This window comes from Lepidochelys kempii, chromosome 1, assembly GCF_965140285.1.
Source record: "Lepidochelys kempii isolate rLepKem1 chromosome 1, rLepKem1.hap1, whole genome shotgun sequence".
Lineage (NCBI taxonomy): Eukaryota > Metazoa > Chordata > Testudines > Cheloniidae > Lepidochelys > Lepidochelys kempii.
This window is the reverse complement of record NC_136380.1, coordinates 122,311,310-122,328,342: the sequence shown is the minus strand read 5'-3', so window position 1 is coordinate 122,328,342 and position 17,033 is coordinate 122,311,310. Positions and strand designations below refer to the sequence as shown.

At 45.7% G+C, this 17,033-nt stretch overlaps 1 protein-coding gene across 1 annotated transcript in view; it reads right to left on the bottom strand.

The window, feature by feature from the left end:
* The window catches only part of GABRG3 (gamma-aminobutyric acid type A receptor subunit gamma3), a 529,026-nt gene extending 522,092 nt beyond the window's left edge, over positions 1-6,934 (bottom strand). Inside the window, exons 1-2 of the mRNA XM_073353127.1 lie at positions 6,768-6,934; positions 2,062-2,210 (exon numbers count right to left, since the gene is read on the bottom strand). Coding sequence (XP_073209228.1) covers positions 2,062-2,210; positions 6,768-6,820 — 202 coding nt within the window. The 5' untranslated portion in view covers positions 6,821-6,934. The remainder of the gene's footprint in view (positions 1-2,061; positions 2,211-6,767) is intronic.
* Between the last annotated feature and the right edge of the window lie 10,099 nt (positions 6,935-17,033).

Below are 17,033 nucleotides of genomic sequence, written 5' to 3'. Positions count from 1 at the left end.
GAGAAAATTTAGCTTAGCTCTTTTCCTTAGTTCACACACTTTGACATTAGGAGCTTTGTATGCTCTGGCTTAGTAAAGCCACCCATGACTGTGCTCTATGGGAGAGGAAGGGGTGATATTGCAGTACTGGCCTGGGATGCAGAGGCTTGGGTTCAATATCTGATCCTCCCTCAGGCTTCTTGTTTGACCTTGGGCAAGTGCCTCATCTGTAAAATAGCAATATTACTTGTCCTTCATCACAGGGCTGGTGGGAGGGTAAGTTAATTAATGGTCAGGGAGTACTTCGTTGCAGGACTGAAATTATGAGAACCCAATACATAAACTCAATTGACAGAATCCAGAACTGTAAATGCTTTATCCCATGCTGTGTAATGCAACTACTTTATCGAAAACAAGATTTGTGACTGTTTAGGGGGAGAGATAATGGGAATTATTTAGGCAATAAATGACCTTTTCAGTGTTGGAGAAAATAAATGACCACTACTAATCTTATGGAGGCTCACTCCCCGGTTCTGAATTATTATCTCACCCCCCCAGAAGCATATCATCGTTTATCCTGTTCATTCGGGTCTGTGTCGGAGAAATGATTTATCTCCAAAGTTAGTGATCTGAGGACAGGTTGTAGAAAGCAAACTGAACTATCAGTCCCAACATTTCTTGATGTTACTGATGGCTGGGAAACTTGTTCCTGCTGCAGCTCGGAAGAACATGATTCCATCGGGTATTAAAGATTTGCTGAAACCAGTCTAGCAAATTAGGGAGATGGGAAGATGAACTGTTGCTGTACAGTACAAGCACAAACTTCTATCAGTTATGCTCTTTTCCAACATGATGGAAATATCACTGTAATTACTAATTAAAGAACCCTATGTAGAGATGTTTTAGTAGTATGGGATAGATTTTATTAGAATTGTACTAGTGCCTAGCTGGTTGGCACTTGTTATTACAATAAGGACTGAGCACAGGGAGCTCCTACTCATCTCTAAACTGACCAAAACAGAGAACTTCTAGAGGGTACATTAAATATACTTGCTGTCACTGCATTTCTGTTTGAACTCAGGGGTAAAGATTATCTCCCTGATTTCTCTGTAAAAATCTATCAATAGTAGAGCATGCACCGTTGGGCATTTTAGGTTAATTCCCTCACCGTTTTTGTTCCTCTACCTATACATGAGGGGAGGGAAATTAAAAAGATAAATTGACTCTTTATCTCTCTTTCTCTCTCAAAGTGTGCATAACCATAAGGGATGGTAAAATGGGAGCTAGAACTATATATATATATATATGATATTGTTATGGAAGAAAAAAGTCTTGCTGTATACAGGCAAATGAGTCAAAAGAATTGATTATAGAAAGATATCTGTTGGTTCTTATCTAATCCAATTCCCATCACATATCCATATTGCCACTAGACTCCCACATTCCATCTGACCACCCGGGAGACATTTCCCCTGGTTTCTGATTGGAAGATTTAGGAAACCCCCCACAAGTTGCCCTTTCATCTTCTCGGAGGCAAATCCAGCCCCCTCCTTCTGAGCTGCAGGAGGCCCCTTGGCAAGGGAACTTATTTAGTTATACAGCACTGTTGGAAGGGGGCTGGATCTGAGTCCGCTGGGCTTCTGTTGCTGTTTTTGTTGGTTTTGCGGACTGCTGTTTTAATCATTTGTCAGGATACACAGAGAGCTTTTTTGTCTTGTGTACTCAAATGGAAATAAATATATTCCTGACTCTGCCAATGACCAGTCATATAATCCTGGACAAGCCATTTAATATTTCTGTCCACCAAACTTCCCCTCTGTAAAACAGCTCTAATCATGTTAAGCTTCCTCCAAAGGGTGCTGTGAGAATTAGTATTTGTAAATTGCTATAAAATGCTAGGATTGAATACCTACATTAGAACTGAGCCTGAACCAAAAGCCTGGACCTGAACATTCCTGAACTTCGTCAAAGTTTGGATCCAAATCTTATCTTTGGAAATCAAGCCCATCATTAATAGAAACACAAAATATTTCTATCTAGATATTGGTGTATCTTTTCTACAGAAAGAAACAGAGGACTCACTTCCAATGTCTGGCCGTAGCTTTTTGTCATATTCCCTCAGCAACTTGTTTAATATGAGAGTCGCATCTGTGTCTTGAGTTTTTGGAGCTAATACCCATTTCTGGTTGCCTGTTACATCTTCATATTCATCCTCTTCAACCTTTCTGGAACTGCAATACAAAAATAAAATGTTATGTTACATAAATAAAATCTGAATTTACATTAACTAAATCTCAACAGGCACTCAAGAAGTTTGGGTTCTTTATTCTGTTTCAGCTATCTAGTTTTAGAAGTATTTTGTTAAAGGAGGCATTTATTCCCAGAAGTGAAAGAGACCTTGTAAGGGGCACGAACTGAAAATAATTATATAATCCATCTCACACCACTGATTTCTCACAGGAACTTCAATCTGTGGATTAATGCAGGGAGCAGACTAGATCACTTTTTTTGAAAAATCAGCAGATTAACTGATAGGTAACTGGTAACTCACTGGTGACTGGGTAACTGGTAACAGAATTCTAAGGTGGGTAAACATCCTGTAGTATTATACTGACTCCTTCAACACAGCTGATTCATCTCTTGCACAGCAGGCTAATAAGAATATTAAAAATTCAGCTCTTTTAATACTTCCTGATCATTTCATTCTATTAATAAATTATTATGCTATCAATGTTTTTTTTTAATTTCAGAACTTAATGCATTACAAGGGTTAGAATTAAGAAGATACTTCTTGAATGTAATATGAATTATCACAAGTACATAAATATGTTGCATAAGTCTCTTTGAATCTCAGAGTCCAAGCCATTCTGTTTTTATAGTTCTCTACTTTGGGCATTTCAGGAGCTAAGATTCCTCTTTCTACAAGAGGTAGATTATCTTTGTTACGTGACTAAAGCATTAAAATAAGTTGACAACTAATAATTGTCCAGAAACTTTAACTAGTGCCAGTGGTGCTGGAACTAAGAGTGCGGGAGGTGCAGCTGCACCCCCTGGCTTGAAGTGGTTTCCATTATATACAGAGTTTACAGTTTGGTTTAATGGCTCTCAGAACCCCCACTATAAAAATTATTCCAGCACCCATGGCTAGCACAGAATGTGGCTGAACATACAGTACTGTTTTCACACATGGGAATCCATTTTCATCTGTCCTACCAGTTGCTTTCTTAGTGCAATGCAAAATGTTGACTTGAATCTCTAAAGTCTTATGGTTTGGGTTTCAATATCTTAGAGACCGCATCTACTTTATCCATCACATTTGAGAACATCTGGGACACAGACTGTCATGAGATTTTCATATATGCAGCTGGAAGAAGGATGATCTCAGTGGTGAAACTTTGGGCCTGATTCTCCATAGCCTTCTACTTTGCATATGCCATTCTGATTTGGTGTAATTTTACTCCCATTTTGCAAAGTGTGAAGGACTACGCAAGGTGCAAAGCAGTGGAGAATCAGATGCATAGGCCATATGTACATTAGAGATTTGCCCAGATTAGAGCTATCTGTAAAGCCGCATCAGTGCAAGCCCCAAATATAGACAAGGCTATAGACTCTTAAACTTGCTTTCTCCCATTCCTTCAGTACCAATTCCTTGATCTTCTGGGGCACATTGCAAGTCTAAACTCTTTGCTCAGGCTTTTTATGAAGGGATGAGTTGAATTAGGTCTAGAATTTATTTGTATTTCTTCTTTGGTGGGTTCAGGAGTACTTTGGGAGGGGTGTGGATTATTATTTTTATTGTCTGTGATGGGCACCATGTATAAATAGAAAAACATCCACAATTATCATAGTGAATAAAGATTTTATTCAGGGTACCAGTCTCCGAATCCTTCAAAGAATATACCATATATAAAGGGGTTTTTTTTTGGGGGGGGAGCAGTTTTTTCCCTGTTCAAGTGAAGCCTATATAGAATTATTTCTAAATGGAGCTACTGGGAGTTCTGTGTGTGGAACACTTGTAGGATGAAGCCTGAAAGATATAGAACTAAATGTGGGAGAGGGAAGCATTTTAAATAATGAAACTTTATTTCCTGGGGCACAAGCTATAACTTTCAGCTCCTCTTGCTCATTGCGGTCACTCAATCTAAGGTGTTTTTTTTTCTTTCAGACTCCTGATAAGCCAAATATTTGTAATGCAACATTTTCAGAATGATTCTCAAACATGCACTATTTTTAGATACACATTTCTTGGGTCCAGCAATTAATGATCTGCATTGTTGGGTGAATTATGAATGAAAACCAGGCCTTTTGGCAAATTCTGTCCTGAGCTGTACCCTTGCCATTCCATTAACGGAATCAGGTTGCACGGGTGTAAATGAGGGCCATGTTCATTCTAGCACATTGATTTTGTATCGTGGTTCACATTTTAGATATTAGCTTCTTTAAAACTCATAATCAACAATAATCTAACACTTGCCAGATATTTTAAATCTTCTTCCTCCAGTAAATAGTTTCCCGGAAAGCTATATCCTGGAGGTTTATGTTTTCTTCTAGATGCTTGATTGCAACTGGAGGTTGGGAGAGGTACCTAAATTTTCAGAGTAATTCATGCTAACTACAGTGATGTGCATTATGTATATATTTACAGGCACTTTTATTACCTTTATGTATGTGCTCCTAAACCAATAGGCTCCTACTAAGTATTTAGGATGCACTGTCATAGCTAAACTGCTTAGTCCCCACTCCCAAGAGAGACAACCATATTCCAAGACTTTCCAACAGCCACAGGAAAAGAGGGGCTGTTTTCTTCCTATGTTGAGAAATAGAAAGCAGAGCTGTCGCCCCTCCAAGTTCTTATTATGTAACACTCGCTTTTTTTTGGGGGGGGGGGGGTTTACTGTGAGAGGAGCAAACCAAACCACACCGTGGTGCACTCCCCAAGAAAAACACAACAGAGAAGGAAGCTTGAAATGCTATAGGAAGGCATTTTCTTTAACGGGTAAAAGTTGCCTGGAGCCTCAGTTTCTAGATCTTGCCATCTGCTCTGAAGAGCTGACAGTAATAAACAATGAGGTAACCATGGGCTGGGGTGGGGGAGGTTGGAGGAAAAATTGTGTCTGCGGGGAATGAGTGAGGTGAGCGGAGAAGGGGTTTGAGAAGCACTCTCTCTCCCCAGGGTTTGGTTTACAGAGAAAAAGTCTGAATGTCCACGTAATCAGGAATTCGGCATTTCAGGTTGGAAATGACTATGAACGAGATTGAGTGTGTGCGTGCGTGGGAGAGAAAGCGAGCAAGTTAACTCCCAGTGTGTCTGCGCCTTTTCACTTCAGTGTGCTGTGTTCAGGGGAGATGCTGGCAGCATTCCCAGCAGCCGGTCCATGGGAGACGTAAGGGTCTGCCAGAAAGTTCGCCAGCGAGAAATGCTGGGCTGGACGTTGGAGTTGAAACTGAGAGTATGCGCGGTGCAGACACCAGCCCTGCCGTGTCAATGACAGGGTATTTACCCCAGCTCTCCTCATCAGAGTTTTCTGAAGAGTTCTTCATGTCCGTTTTTCTCCTCTTAGGTCTCAACCTTTGGTCTCTGTTGTAAGAACTGGCCAATCACCTACGTTTTCAAGTGTTGCACTAAATATTACAGATTAATAATAATCTACCAAGAGGGAGTTTCTGTCACTAAGGGCTTGATCCTGGGAGTGGTTAAGTGCCCTGAACTTTCCTTGGAGAGCCCGATTCTGCAACACTTGCTCACCTGAGTAACTCTTGCTCCTGCAGTTCTCCAATTCATTTGAGAACTCAAGTGAACAAGGGGTGTTCCTGTGAGGAAGGGTCTGCTGGAGATCAGCTCCCAGCAGACTAAGGAGGGGCAGACTTACAAAGTGCACAATCTCCGGAGGGCCAGGATGACATTTCCATAGTGACGTTTCCCCAGTGGATGGTTGTGTGATTATTAAGGTATTATCATAACCCCTTCATACTATTATCAACGGAAAGCCTCCCCGTGGATAACCTCAGAGGAGAAATTTAGGCAATAAAAACCGCTTTGATCTTGCCGAAAAAATCACCATCGCAAGAAATTCAGAGGACCTGTTTGCATCCGTTGCAGGGACAGAACTAGTGAAGCTTGCCTTTTGGTGACTTGGTCGTTGGCTTGTCTGAGTTACCTTTTCCTAGGCAGAGCTCACCTGCCTCCGGCCAGAGCATCCCGTCCTTCCCTCTCCTGCTTTCCTTGGCTTTCTTGAATCCTTGAGGCAGGTACTTTGAAGACTAAACCCCCGATTGAATGATACTCTTGACCAAGCCACACGCTGCATAGTACATAAAAGAACCGCGCCATGCCTATTAAGTGGGTACAGCTGCAGAGAGAATCCAGTTGGCAACCCTCGGGGCTCGGCTAATTCCAGAACAAGCGAAGTAATGGGGAAACTTTTCGCAGACCCAGGTGAAGCGGAGAGATTTTATACAACTCCCTGGCAGAAGCCTAAGGATCTCCGTTTCTCTAGCCTTATATTACAATCCTGAGTACAAAAACCTGTCCGAGGTGACGGCTTTGACAGTGAATGGAGGGATGGTGGGGGCTGATAGCAACTAGCTAGTTTAGCTACACTACAGAGCAGGCAGAATACAAATAGTGCAGAGGAAAACGGGGGCAAAAGAAAGGGTGGGGGGGGGAATAGCCTCCTGTGACTAAGTATTTTCCCAACTGTGCGTATGATATTTCAGCATGAGCAAGACACATTATATGGAAGCATCTGGGAGGAAACACGGGAAGGGGCTGCACAGCGCAGACTTACCAGGCTTGAAACACTGCCAGGAGGAAGAAAAGCACCAGAAGCTTCGCTGACATGATCCGAGCAGGTACCAGGTGCAGCAGGACGGAATAAATGATGCCGGACTTTCACACGCAAAATAATGAGGCGATGGGCTACCGCTCGGATTCTCTCGCTCTCCTGTTGTATTCCCAGCTCTAGCTTGGGGGAGGGAGTGTGTGTGTGTGTGTGTGTGTGTGTGTGACTATCCCCTTTGCACTGCTCCAAAAACCCAAAGCCACACACCCAAGGAGACTCTCCCAGCTCCCAGTGCAAAGCCAGCTCCAGGGGCGGGCAGGTGCTGGGGAGCTCCAGCACTTCCCCTCGCTGGCAGTCACTGGGCTGGAATAAGGTAGCGGCCCCTCCTGCTTGTCAGAGGTGTTTTAGCCAGGCACCTTCGGCGGGGAGCAGCGAGCGAGACCAGGCACCACCAGGGCAGCAGGCGCGGGGCGGGGGGGCAGGAGCGCCGCGGTGGAGACCCCCCCTCAGCCCGGGCCCTGCCCCGCAGCCAGGCGCGCTCCAGCCCGGACGCAGCGGGGCTGCGAGAGGTGGCTCAGCCCCCAGCCTCTGGGTCCCTGGCCCGGACCCACAGGTACCCCCGGCGTGGCCCGAAAGCAGCAGAGCCCGCCTTCCCCCACCCGCGGCTCCCGTACCGATAGGCAGGGGGGAGAAGGGAGAGGGAACTCCCTCCCTGGGGCAGTTAAATGACCGCCAGCCGCAGGCTTGGGCTCTGCCCCAGAGCCCCGGCGCGGCTGCTGGGGCTGGGCTGGCCGCGTCCCCGGCGGCGAGTTTGGACAACGGTCGAGGAGGGACCCAAGCCCAGCCTGGCGAGCCGTTGCTGTGGGTTTCCTGGCACACGCGGGGAGGTCTCTGACAGTTGCAATAATTATAAGGATGGAAACCAGCGTGGGGCGGGGAGGTTCAGATCCCCCCCCCCCCCCGGCACAACTTGACGTGGAGCGGGTGTGTTTGCGCGTGTGTGTGGGGGGGGGGGGGGGGTGCGCGGTGCAGCCGGAATCTGCCCTCCTCTGGGAGACAATGCCGGGGTAGGGGCCAACACGGGAACCCTCTGCTTTGCCTAGTGGTGCAGACAGGCGTACCCGCCCCCAGCCCAACCCGCACTTGGGAACTGTGGCCCCGGGTGGGCTGGGTTACTATTTAGAGCTGTGAACTGAGATCATTGATGTAGGTGGTGGTGGTGCATATTACAACAGACGTACCGTAAACACCCCAGGTCTCTGATACGTTTGCCATGGGTACGTCTAAATAATGTATTCTCCGCCATAGGGAATAAGTGTCCAGAAGCAAGTTTGACCCAAAGTGTTTTCAAGCCAACACGCATAATAGCTTGGACCTGAACAGCATGTGAACCTGAACCTGAAACTTGGACCTGAACACACTGCGATTAAAAAAAATATCGTGGACATGATTTTTTATTTACTACTTCAGGTCTGTGCATCTCTCAGGTATCAGGCGAATAATACCCACCTTCCCTTGGAAACAGAACAAAAGCAGTCAAAAGATTTGATTTACATTACACAAATATAGAAACAAGAAATCCTGATAAAAATACATTATATATTCATTTTGTTGTGAAAGTAAATCAGGCATAATTTCTTCCTTTCCCCCCAGAGGGCTTCTAAGTGATCATAAATGAAAATGAAATGAAAAAAAATGAAACCAAATAAAAAAGAGAGTTATATATTAAAGTGTAATCTTGTGCTCAGAATAACTTGTAATGTGAAGTCTAAAAATAGCTGCAGAGATAACTAGAAGGATTTTGTTCCCGAAGTTATTTATTATTGGAATGATACAACTTAAAGGAAATTCACCGTGATCTGGGCACTTAACTTTCAATGGTGCACATTTCTGGAACCTATAGTTTCATTCGTCCTATTATACATTAGTTCTTATGTGTTGACTTTATCTAATTACATTGAATGCAAATTATTATTAATCACCTGTTATCAAATCTGTATCTCCCTCATATCGCCAGCAGGGGAATCCAGGCTAACTATGGAACTTCCTGTTCTTTGAAACAAGAGGGATCAGAAGTTCAAAGGGAAGCTTTATTTTCATTTTCAGTGCTCTAAAATTCCCCATACTGCTTATGTCCTCGTGTAGGGCTTTGAAATGTTAATTTATGTTAAGAGCCCTCTTTTGCGATATGTTCATTTGAAAGGTTATCTGCAATTATCAACTTTTTTTAGGATAAATGACCATATTTCAGGTGTTTAAAACAGACTAAGGTAGATTTATAAAGGCATGTTACTGAAGGAATGTATTTAGTACCTTTGCATAACTCATTGTTCGTAAACGGAACTATTGCTATCTTAGGTCTCAGTGAAAGTTGGCTTTTCCTTCAACAATGTAGTATATAATATACATTGTATTTGTCTTCCCTATTGGGAAGTATATTATCTAAAGTTAAAGTTCATCTTAAACCCCGACCTTAACGTTCCTGGCGATTTGGGAAGAGAGGCAAGCGTTATATAAACAACGGTTTTAGAAATACCAGCCACACTTTCGCCAGCTTTAAGGCCATAAGGAAATTGCATGGTAGCAGACTGTCCGAGGACGCCTGCTAAAGCGGACACACTGCTCAGAAAAACCTGCACCGGAGCTGGACACAACATTGTGTGCAATTATTCACGGCAGTGAAATCGGGAAAAGCTGGCGCGAGACCTTGCTAAGCTGGTGTCCCAGCTGGAATAGGACAGGCGGATGTTAGATCATATGGGGCTGTCTCTCCGGGGATTTCCATTTGTGTCGGTGCGTTTCGCAAGAGTTGTTGTTGTTGTTTTTGTAGGCGCGTGAGCAGCCTCTGCTCGCTGTTGTCGAGTCCCAGCGCTACCCCCAGATTCAGCACCCGAGGCGTGGACAGCTCCCGGGGAGCCGCAGGCGGCCAGCGGGCGCGGCGTTTCCTGGGCTGCCTTCCTGTAGGTTTGTCCCAGTCTGCGAGCGGGCGGCCGGCTAACTATACAGCGGCAAAAATGCCCTAACAATAGGAGAGGATCGCTGCTTGCAAGTCGCACGGAGCTCCAGGGTCCCACTTCCAGCGCGGGCTGAAGAGTTTGTCTTTGGGAGCCGCTGGCACTGAAACCCCGATGGATTTCACTCTGCCCCAGGCGGGAGGGCAATGTGTCCGAGAGCCGAATGGCTCTCTCGGGTTCACAGGCAGGAGTGTACCATCCCGAGGTTTCTCCTTCTTCTGGTGACAAGGAAGAGCTGCTACTTGCAGGATTCTTCGTGGCTGCAGGAGCCTCTTGCGGCTGCTCTGAGAAATACTTCTGGAGGAGGGCTTTGTTCTCCTTTTCCAGCTGAGCTCACTGGTAGCTTCGGCTAGGGGCAAGCCACGTGAAGCACTGGTTAGAGGCGATTTGCAAGCGATCCCAGGGTAACGCCGGACCCTCCAGCAGCTGTCTGGAAGGCTGCGGTTTAATAGCAGGAGGCAAGTGCCCACCAGGGAAAAAGTGGGTGGAGATAGTTTTTAAAATGATGGGGAGTTTTGGTAAGGAATCCCGCCCTGCCACCCGCCACAGACTGAAAGAGGCCTAGCTCTTAAAGCTGAGGCATGGATCGTCTAGTCCTCACGGGGTCCCCTCTAGAAAAACCTGCAATCAGACAAAAGGTGGTTGCTTGGTCCATAGTGCACAAGTATGTCAACGGCCCACTTCACCTTGAGTGGCCCCTTCCTTTAGTGGAAGTCGTTAGCACATCTTCTATTTGTTCCACTTTGTATTTCACTGTGACCCTTTCCCAGACCTGGAGAAGAGCTCCTTGTAGCTAGGAAGCTTCTCTCTTTCACCAGCAGAAGTTGGTCCAATAAAAGATATTACTTCAGGCACCTTGTCTCTCTAACATCCCAAGAGGATTTAAATAGCTGGGCATCACCGCCAAACAATGGTGAAACCAGCTCCTCTGTTTTCTGTCCAGTATATCAGAGGCAGCAACTTTAATCTTATACAGCAGCACCTCTGGTGTAATATACCGCCTATAGAAAAGGCTCCAGTGTCTGTTTCTGGGTGAAGCTTGTTCCTGTAACTAATTCAGGGCCTGATTCACCACTGACTTGCTTCACTCCCATAACTCCCTCAAAACCAGACCATGTACTGTCACCTAAAACGAGTTAAGCAGTGTTGAATCAGTCCCTTACTCCCCCCTTACCCTTTACACAGTACAAGCCAGCTAGCCTTGTCCACCCTCCCCATTCCCATCCCATTGCCTCTTCCATCCCCGTCTCATGTTGTCCCAAATGAGATTCTAAACTCTTTGATGCAGAGACCCTGTCTTCAGCCAAAAGTACCCTTAAAAGTTTTCTGGACATAGCTATGGTGGTTATGGGTGTGATTTTTATCAACATAGCTATGCCAGCCAAAGCCCTACTGTAAAAGCATAAAGGCACTTTTGCCTGTGTAACTTGTTTTGTTCCCTGAACTAGAATAAGCTATATGGGCAAACACACTTTTATGTGAGTATAGTATGTCTACTCTAGGAGTGTTTTACTGGTATATACCCGCAAAGCCCTTCTAGTGCAGACAAGGCCTTCACCATACAGCACAATGGAACCCAGGTCCTGACTGCAGCCTCTGGGCATTGTTACTGTAATACAAATAATAACAGTGCTGCGAATCCTAGCACATTTCTTCTGTTTCATTGAAATACACACGCATGTGGATCATTTACTGTTCCATTGCAGCAGCCTCAATGGATGCTAGCAAAGAAAGCAGACACCCTTCTAGCACACCTGTCCAAGTGTACAGTGGGGGTCTATCATGAAGAAAAATCCCTTCCTGGTATTCACAAATGATTACCTTGCACCCTGAAGCAAGATAACTGATTGCTGTTGTTAGGCGAGCGTATAGTGCTACAAGTGTTATAAATTATCATCAAATCAGCCAGCCCTTACAAAACTCCTCTTGTGGTGTTTAACTGAATGGCCTCCTGTGGTAATGAATTCCAGAACTCAGTTATAACTTCATAATGCTGTATTACCCATCCTTGGTTCTAAATTTATTGTAAACAAGAGTCCCCTTCTTTCTGTAATAGAGAAAAAATAGACCTGATCCAGCTGTGATCCTGAACCCCATATTCTTCTCAGTGATATTAGTATGAGGTGATTATGACATAATTATGGTGCATTTTATGCAAGATATGTCATGTGAAATAACATTGAAAAGGTAGTGATTTGCTGAATATGATTATCCTATTTGTAGGCATGTATCATTTCTGTATCTGAACTTATGAATATTGACTGTCTCTGCATTTCCAATGTAGTTACACCAGGGGAACACCCACTCGACAAGATGCTTTTATTCTAGACAGTGGTTGGGAAACGGGCCCTTTAGGAAAACAGAAGCTTATCTCCCACCTGGGGAACCTTCCTGAGAATGCTACAGACAGCCTCTGTGTAATGGCTACTATGATTCTACAAAGACATGATGTGACCACATTTCTCTAGACTCCATCTTGGGACATCAGTGTTTTTTCACAGACCCGGTCTGCGGACCAAGCTCTGAAACAAAGGGTTCCCACCATATGCAGGGGTGGCAGGTTTGTATAATTTAAGGTGGTGCCCAGAACAGTTCCAAGTCCCCCACCCCCCAACACACACACACACACACACCTGCCTAAGGCTCTGGGAGGAAGTTTGGGTGCCAGAGGGGTGAGGGGTTGGGCTCTGGGAAGGAGTTTGGGTGTGAACTCTGGGCTGGGCAGGAGGTTGGGGTGTAGGAGGGAGTGCAGGGGGCAGGCTCTGGGAGGGAGAATGGGTATGGGGTGTGGGGTCTGGGGTGGGGGAGGGGGTTGGGGTGCTGCGCTTACCTTGGACAGCTCCTGAAAGCGACCTGCACCCCCCTCTGGCAGCAGCTCCTAGTCGGGGGGGCCAGAGGGGTCCCCGCACACTGTTGCCTGCAGGCACTGCCCCTGCAGCTCCCACTGGCTGCAGCTGACAGAGTCGATGCTCAGTGTGGGGGCAGCGTGCGGAAACACACACACACACGGGGCTGCAGGAATGTGACGGCCGCTTTCAGAAGTGAAGAGGACAGGCAGGAAGCTGCCTTAGCCCCATTGCGCTACCGCTGGTGGCAGCGGGAGCCCCAGGCCCTTTCAAATTGCCCAGGGGTGGCAGGCGGGGCTTGGGGAGACACGCCGGGGGAGGCGTGCAGGGGCGGCAGGTGGGGCCGGGGGAGAGACCCAGCCCCAACTTTGGTGGAGCAGCCGGGCCCCTGTGCTCTCATATTGGTGGAGCACGGGCACCACAGTCCCATACAACTCGCCGCCTCCGGCCATATGCAAAAGCTATATAAGGTGGAGAGTAACATCATTCGATTGTTTCCCTAGCTGTCGCCTTCCTATGCAGTGGCTGGTCAAAGTGCCTGAATGTAACTGCAGCTGGATGTGTCCCTACCAATATGTATGCTGGTGAAAGTGTAGGCTAGAGAGGGCTTTGCGCTTGTCACAGCAGTACAGTGTAAAAGGGAGCCCAGGCTAGTGGGCTAGGGGGGCTCAGTGGTACCCCAGTTCCATGTGGCACCCCTGGGGGGAACCCGTCACACCAACACTAACCAAAGTTTAAGGGAGTCTCTCTGTTGCTGTCAGTGGACTTTGGATCAGGACCAAAAGAAGGAAATGAGTATTTTACTCTACCATTTATAACATTAACTATCTCAGTCTAGTTCATGCTCACTTTTGTTCTTCCATACTGATTTCCTCTTCCTCGTGCATTTAACTACACCATTTGCTGTCTCTGGACCTATTCCAGATTTGCTATCTTAAAGTGAAGTGACCGCTATTAAAAACAAGACCCCAACGAAAGGACATACTATTGTTTTATTTAATGACATAGTATTTATAGTTCTTGTGATAAATGAAGGGGGGGTAGCTTCCTTTTATGGACACCCAGACAGCCAGTAGCTATAAAAATTCCTCTTAGTAGCTGTTCTCTAATTGCTCTACCTGCAAAGATTTAAAAAGTCTCACTGTGATGCATAGGTAAAAGGAAGTGAGTGGACACCTGGCCAAAAAAGCCAATGGGAAGGCTAGAACTTTTTTAAATTGAAAAAAGACTCCCGTTTTGTCTGTCTGTGGTTGTTCTCCTGGGGAGAGGTGAAGAGGACAGCAGCTATGCTGTAAGAGCTTGGACCAGTTATGAAAAAACCATCAGTATCATACCTAGAAACTACTCATTTAAAACCCCAGATATGTAAGTAGAGCAGGAAATGTCGAGGATGACGCGATTAGGTTTATTCCTTTTATTTTGTTATGGCTTGTGGATTCCTCTGTGCTAACCCCAGGTGCTTTTGTTTTGCTTGTAACCTTTAAGCTGGTCCTCAAGAAAGCTATTCTTGATGCTTAATTCTTGTAGTTACTCTTTTAAAATCTAGCAATAGCCTGAGTTCCCAGATGTATTTTCTTTCTTTTTTTTATTAATAAAATTTACCTTTTTTAAGAACAGAATTGGATTTTTGTGTTTTAGGAGGTTTGTGCACATGTTGTTTAATTACCTGGTAGCAACAGCTGATTTTCTTTTTTTTTCTTTCTCAGCTCTTCCCCGGGGAGTAGGTTGGGGTTTGAAAGGGCTTGAGGATACCCCACAGGAAAGAATTCCCCAGTGCACCTTCCTGGGCTCTCAAAAGGGTTCTGCACTTGGGTGGTGGCAGCATCTACCAATCCAAGGTCAGAGAAAAGCTGTAGCCTTGGGAGTGTACTACAAGCCTGGAGTGGCCAGTATTAATTTTTAGAATCCTTGCAGGCCCCCAGCTTCTGCACTCAAAGGGCCAGAGTGGGGAATAATCTTGACAGTTCTATATAATAAATTATATCTATTTTGTAATTTATCTTTAACTGCTGTTTCACACAGCGCAGACATCTTTTACTGAGCTACCAATAAAGATGCCAAATCTTTTATCCCGGCTAATGAGGCCGAGTCTAACTCTGATACATTCCCACCTCAAAAGCCTGTTGCCGTAGCATCTTAGGACCTTACAGATGTCTTTTAATGTCTTTAGTCTCAGAGCACCCCTGCAAGGGAATGACATGGTGTTATCCCCATTTCACAGGCGGGAACCTGAGATTCAAAGAGACTTATCCAGAGATCATAGAGCAGTGGTCCCCAAACTTTTCAGGGTCACTTCCCTCCTTACCCCTGTTCCCCCGCTGGAACCAGGGCTGGGGCTCCCAGGGGTGGAAGTGGACAGGGGTAAGGGGAAGAGGCTGGGGCTGCAACTGGGGGCAGGTCTGGAGCCAGGGCTGGGAATGGAGCCAAGACCAGGGGCTGAGGCTGGGCTGGGGATGAGTCTGAGGACAAATCTGGGAATGGAGCCACAGCAAGGGGGTGCGGCTGGGCTTGGGGTGGGGCTAGGGCTGGGACCAGGGCCAGGCTGGAGTTGGAGCTGCAGCTGAGCTGTGGTCAGGGGCCATAACTGGAGTGGGGCCAAAGCAGAGCTGGGGGAGGAGCGAGGCTGGGTGGTCCTCCCTCCCCAACCCCAGAGGGGGTGGCCCAGGGCCTGCCATGCCCCCCCAAACATTCCTAATGTCTCTCCTAGGGGGGTTCACCCCTCATTTTGAGGATCTCTCTCACAGAGGAAGTCTGGGGAAGATGAAGTAACAGAACCTTGCTCTCTTGAGCCCCAGGTTAGTGTTCTAACCTTACACCACAGCCCATCAGCCTATATGAAAAGTGTGAGCTTTTTTCCAAGGTGTATTATTTTAAAGTTTCCCAAGTGTAAATTTCATCTGTCCATTTGGAGGTTCTTGCAATTCTTCAAACTCTCAATGACTTAGCACCATCCATAAACTTTCCTAATTTTCTTAAAGTGAAGTGACCGTTAGTCACTAATAGATTAAACACCACTGTAGGCAGTCTCTGTTAATTTCTCTCTCCCCTATGGTGTGGTTATTAATTGTTTTTGTCCTTGTACATATTCTCTTTTTAATGCTCAAGACTTTGTCCTCAGACCCCAAGATATTTCCTCCCTCACTCCCACCAGTATTCTAATATTAAACACCTCTTACCTTTCTCTAGAGGTAAATCCTCTCTAAAGCATAGAGGGGGTAGGAGAATGCAGTTCACACCCATCCACCCATATATTTTAAACATCAACCAAACTCCTAGAAACTTTATACTAAAAAGAAACCAGGCAAAGGGCTCAGTCCTGCAAACACTTGATCACTTGAGCAACTTTACGCATGTGACTAGTTCCATCTAAGTAAAGGCAACTATTCATCTAAGGAAATGTACCCAGAGAGGTAGGTATTTGAACTGAGTTTAGGCATGAGAACCAAAAAGTGTAAGTGATCATTCAATGTAATTGTGAGGAGCCCAAGAAAGGATAATTTAAAAATAATCATCTTTCACCAAAGTATCAAACTGAGCCTCTTTTTATAACATAAGAATTAGCACACCAAAACAAAAAGACCTCTTTGGACTCCACTCACTCCTGCACAGGAATAACCCACATAAGGGAGAGGAAACATTGGAGTTGCCACTCACTGAATATCCTACTCGTTCTTCCATTCCCTTTGATCCCAGATGTAGTAGAGCAACCTGGTGCTCAAAATATTGGGCACCAGGAGAGAGGATGCACAAGACCACACTGTAAGGAACACAGAAGAGTAAGAATTGCGAGCACATGTCACTTTCATTCCACCTTCCTCCTCCCCAGTGGTTGCAGCTATATGCTGAAAGAAACAGGGTACTCCTTATGTCTAGGACCCCTTAAATGCATGACGTTTGCAGGAGCCAAGGGCCAGCCACTAAAACCACCCTATCTTTCCAGTTAAAACACTGCAGAGTACACAGCAGAGCAGGATATTGAATCCTGGTCACCTGTGTTTCAGGCTACCACCCTAACCACTGGACCATCTTCCTCTCCACTGTTATTCTGATAGCTTCCACTCTGCTCTTTGGCTCTGTTGGCTCTTGCTGGTTCTGAGAGAGCACAGTTCCTGAAGTTCATCCTGGAACCTCCCTAAAGATGCGATCCTGCAACACGGATGCTAGAGCCGCCAAAATTACTACCCCTTTTGTTTATAATCTGCTGTTTACCTTCAGGAGTTTTAGGGTGGTGAAATGGGGGAGAGATGAGGAAGAAGCCAGAGAACTCCAGACACTTCTCCAACCCCTGGCCTGTCCATTACCTCTCTATGGAGTAGAATCCTTAAAAAGGACTTGCCAAAAATTGTTAGGGAAAGGAGAAGCCTGCAGTACGGGTTGGGCAGAGCCTCCCCAACACACACATTCAGAATGGA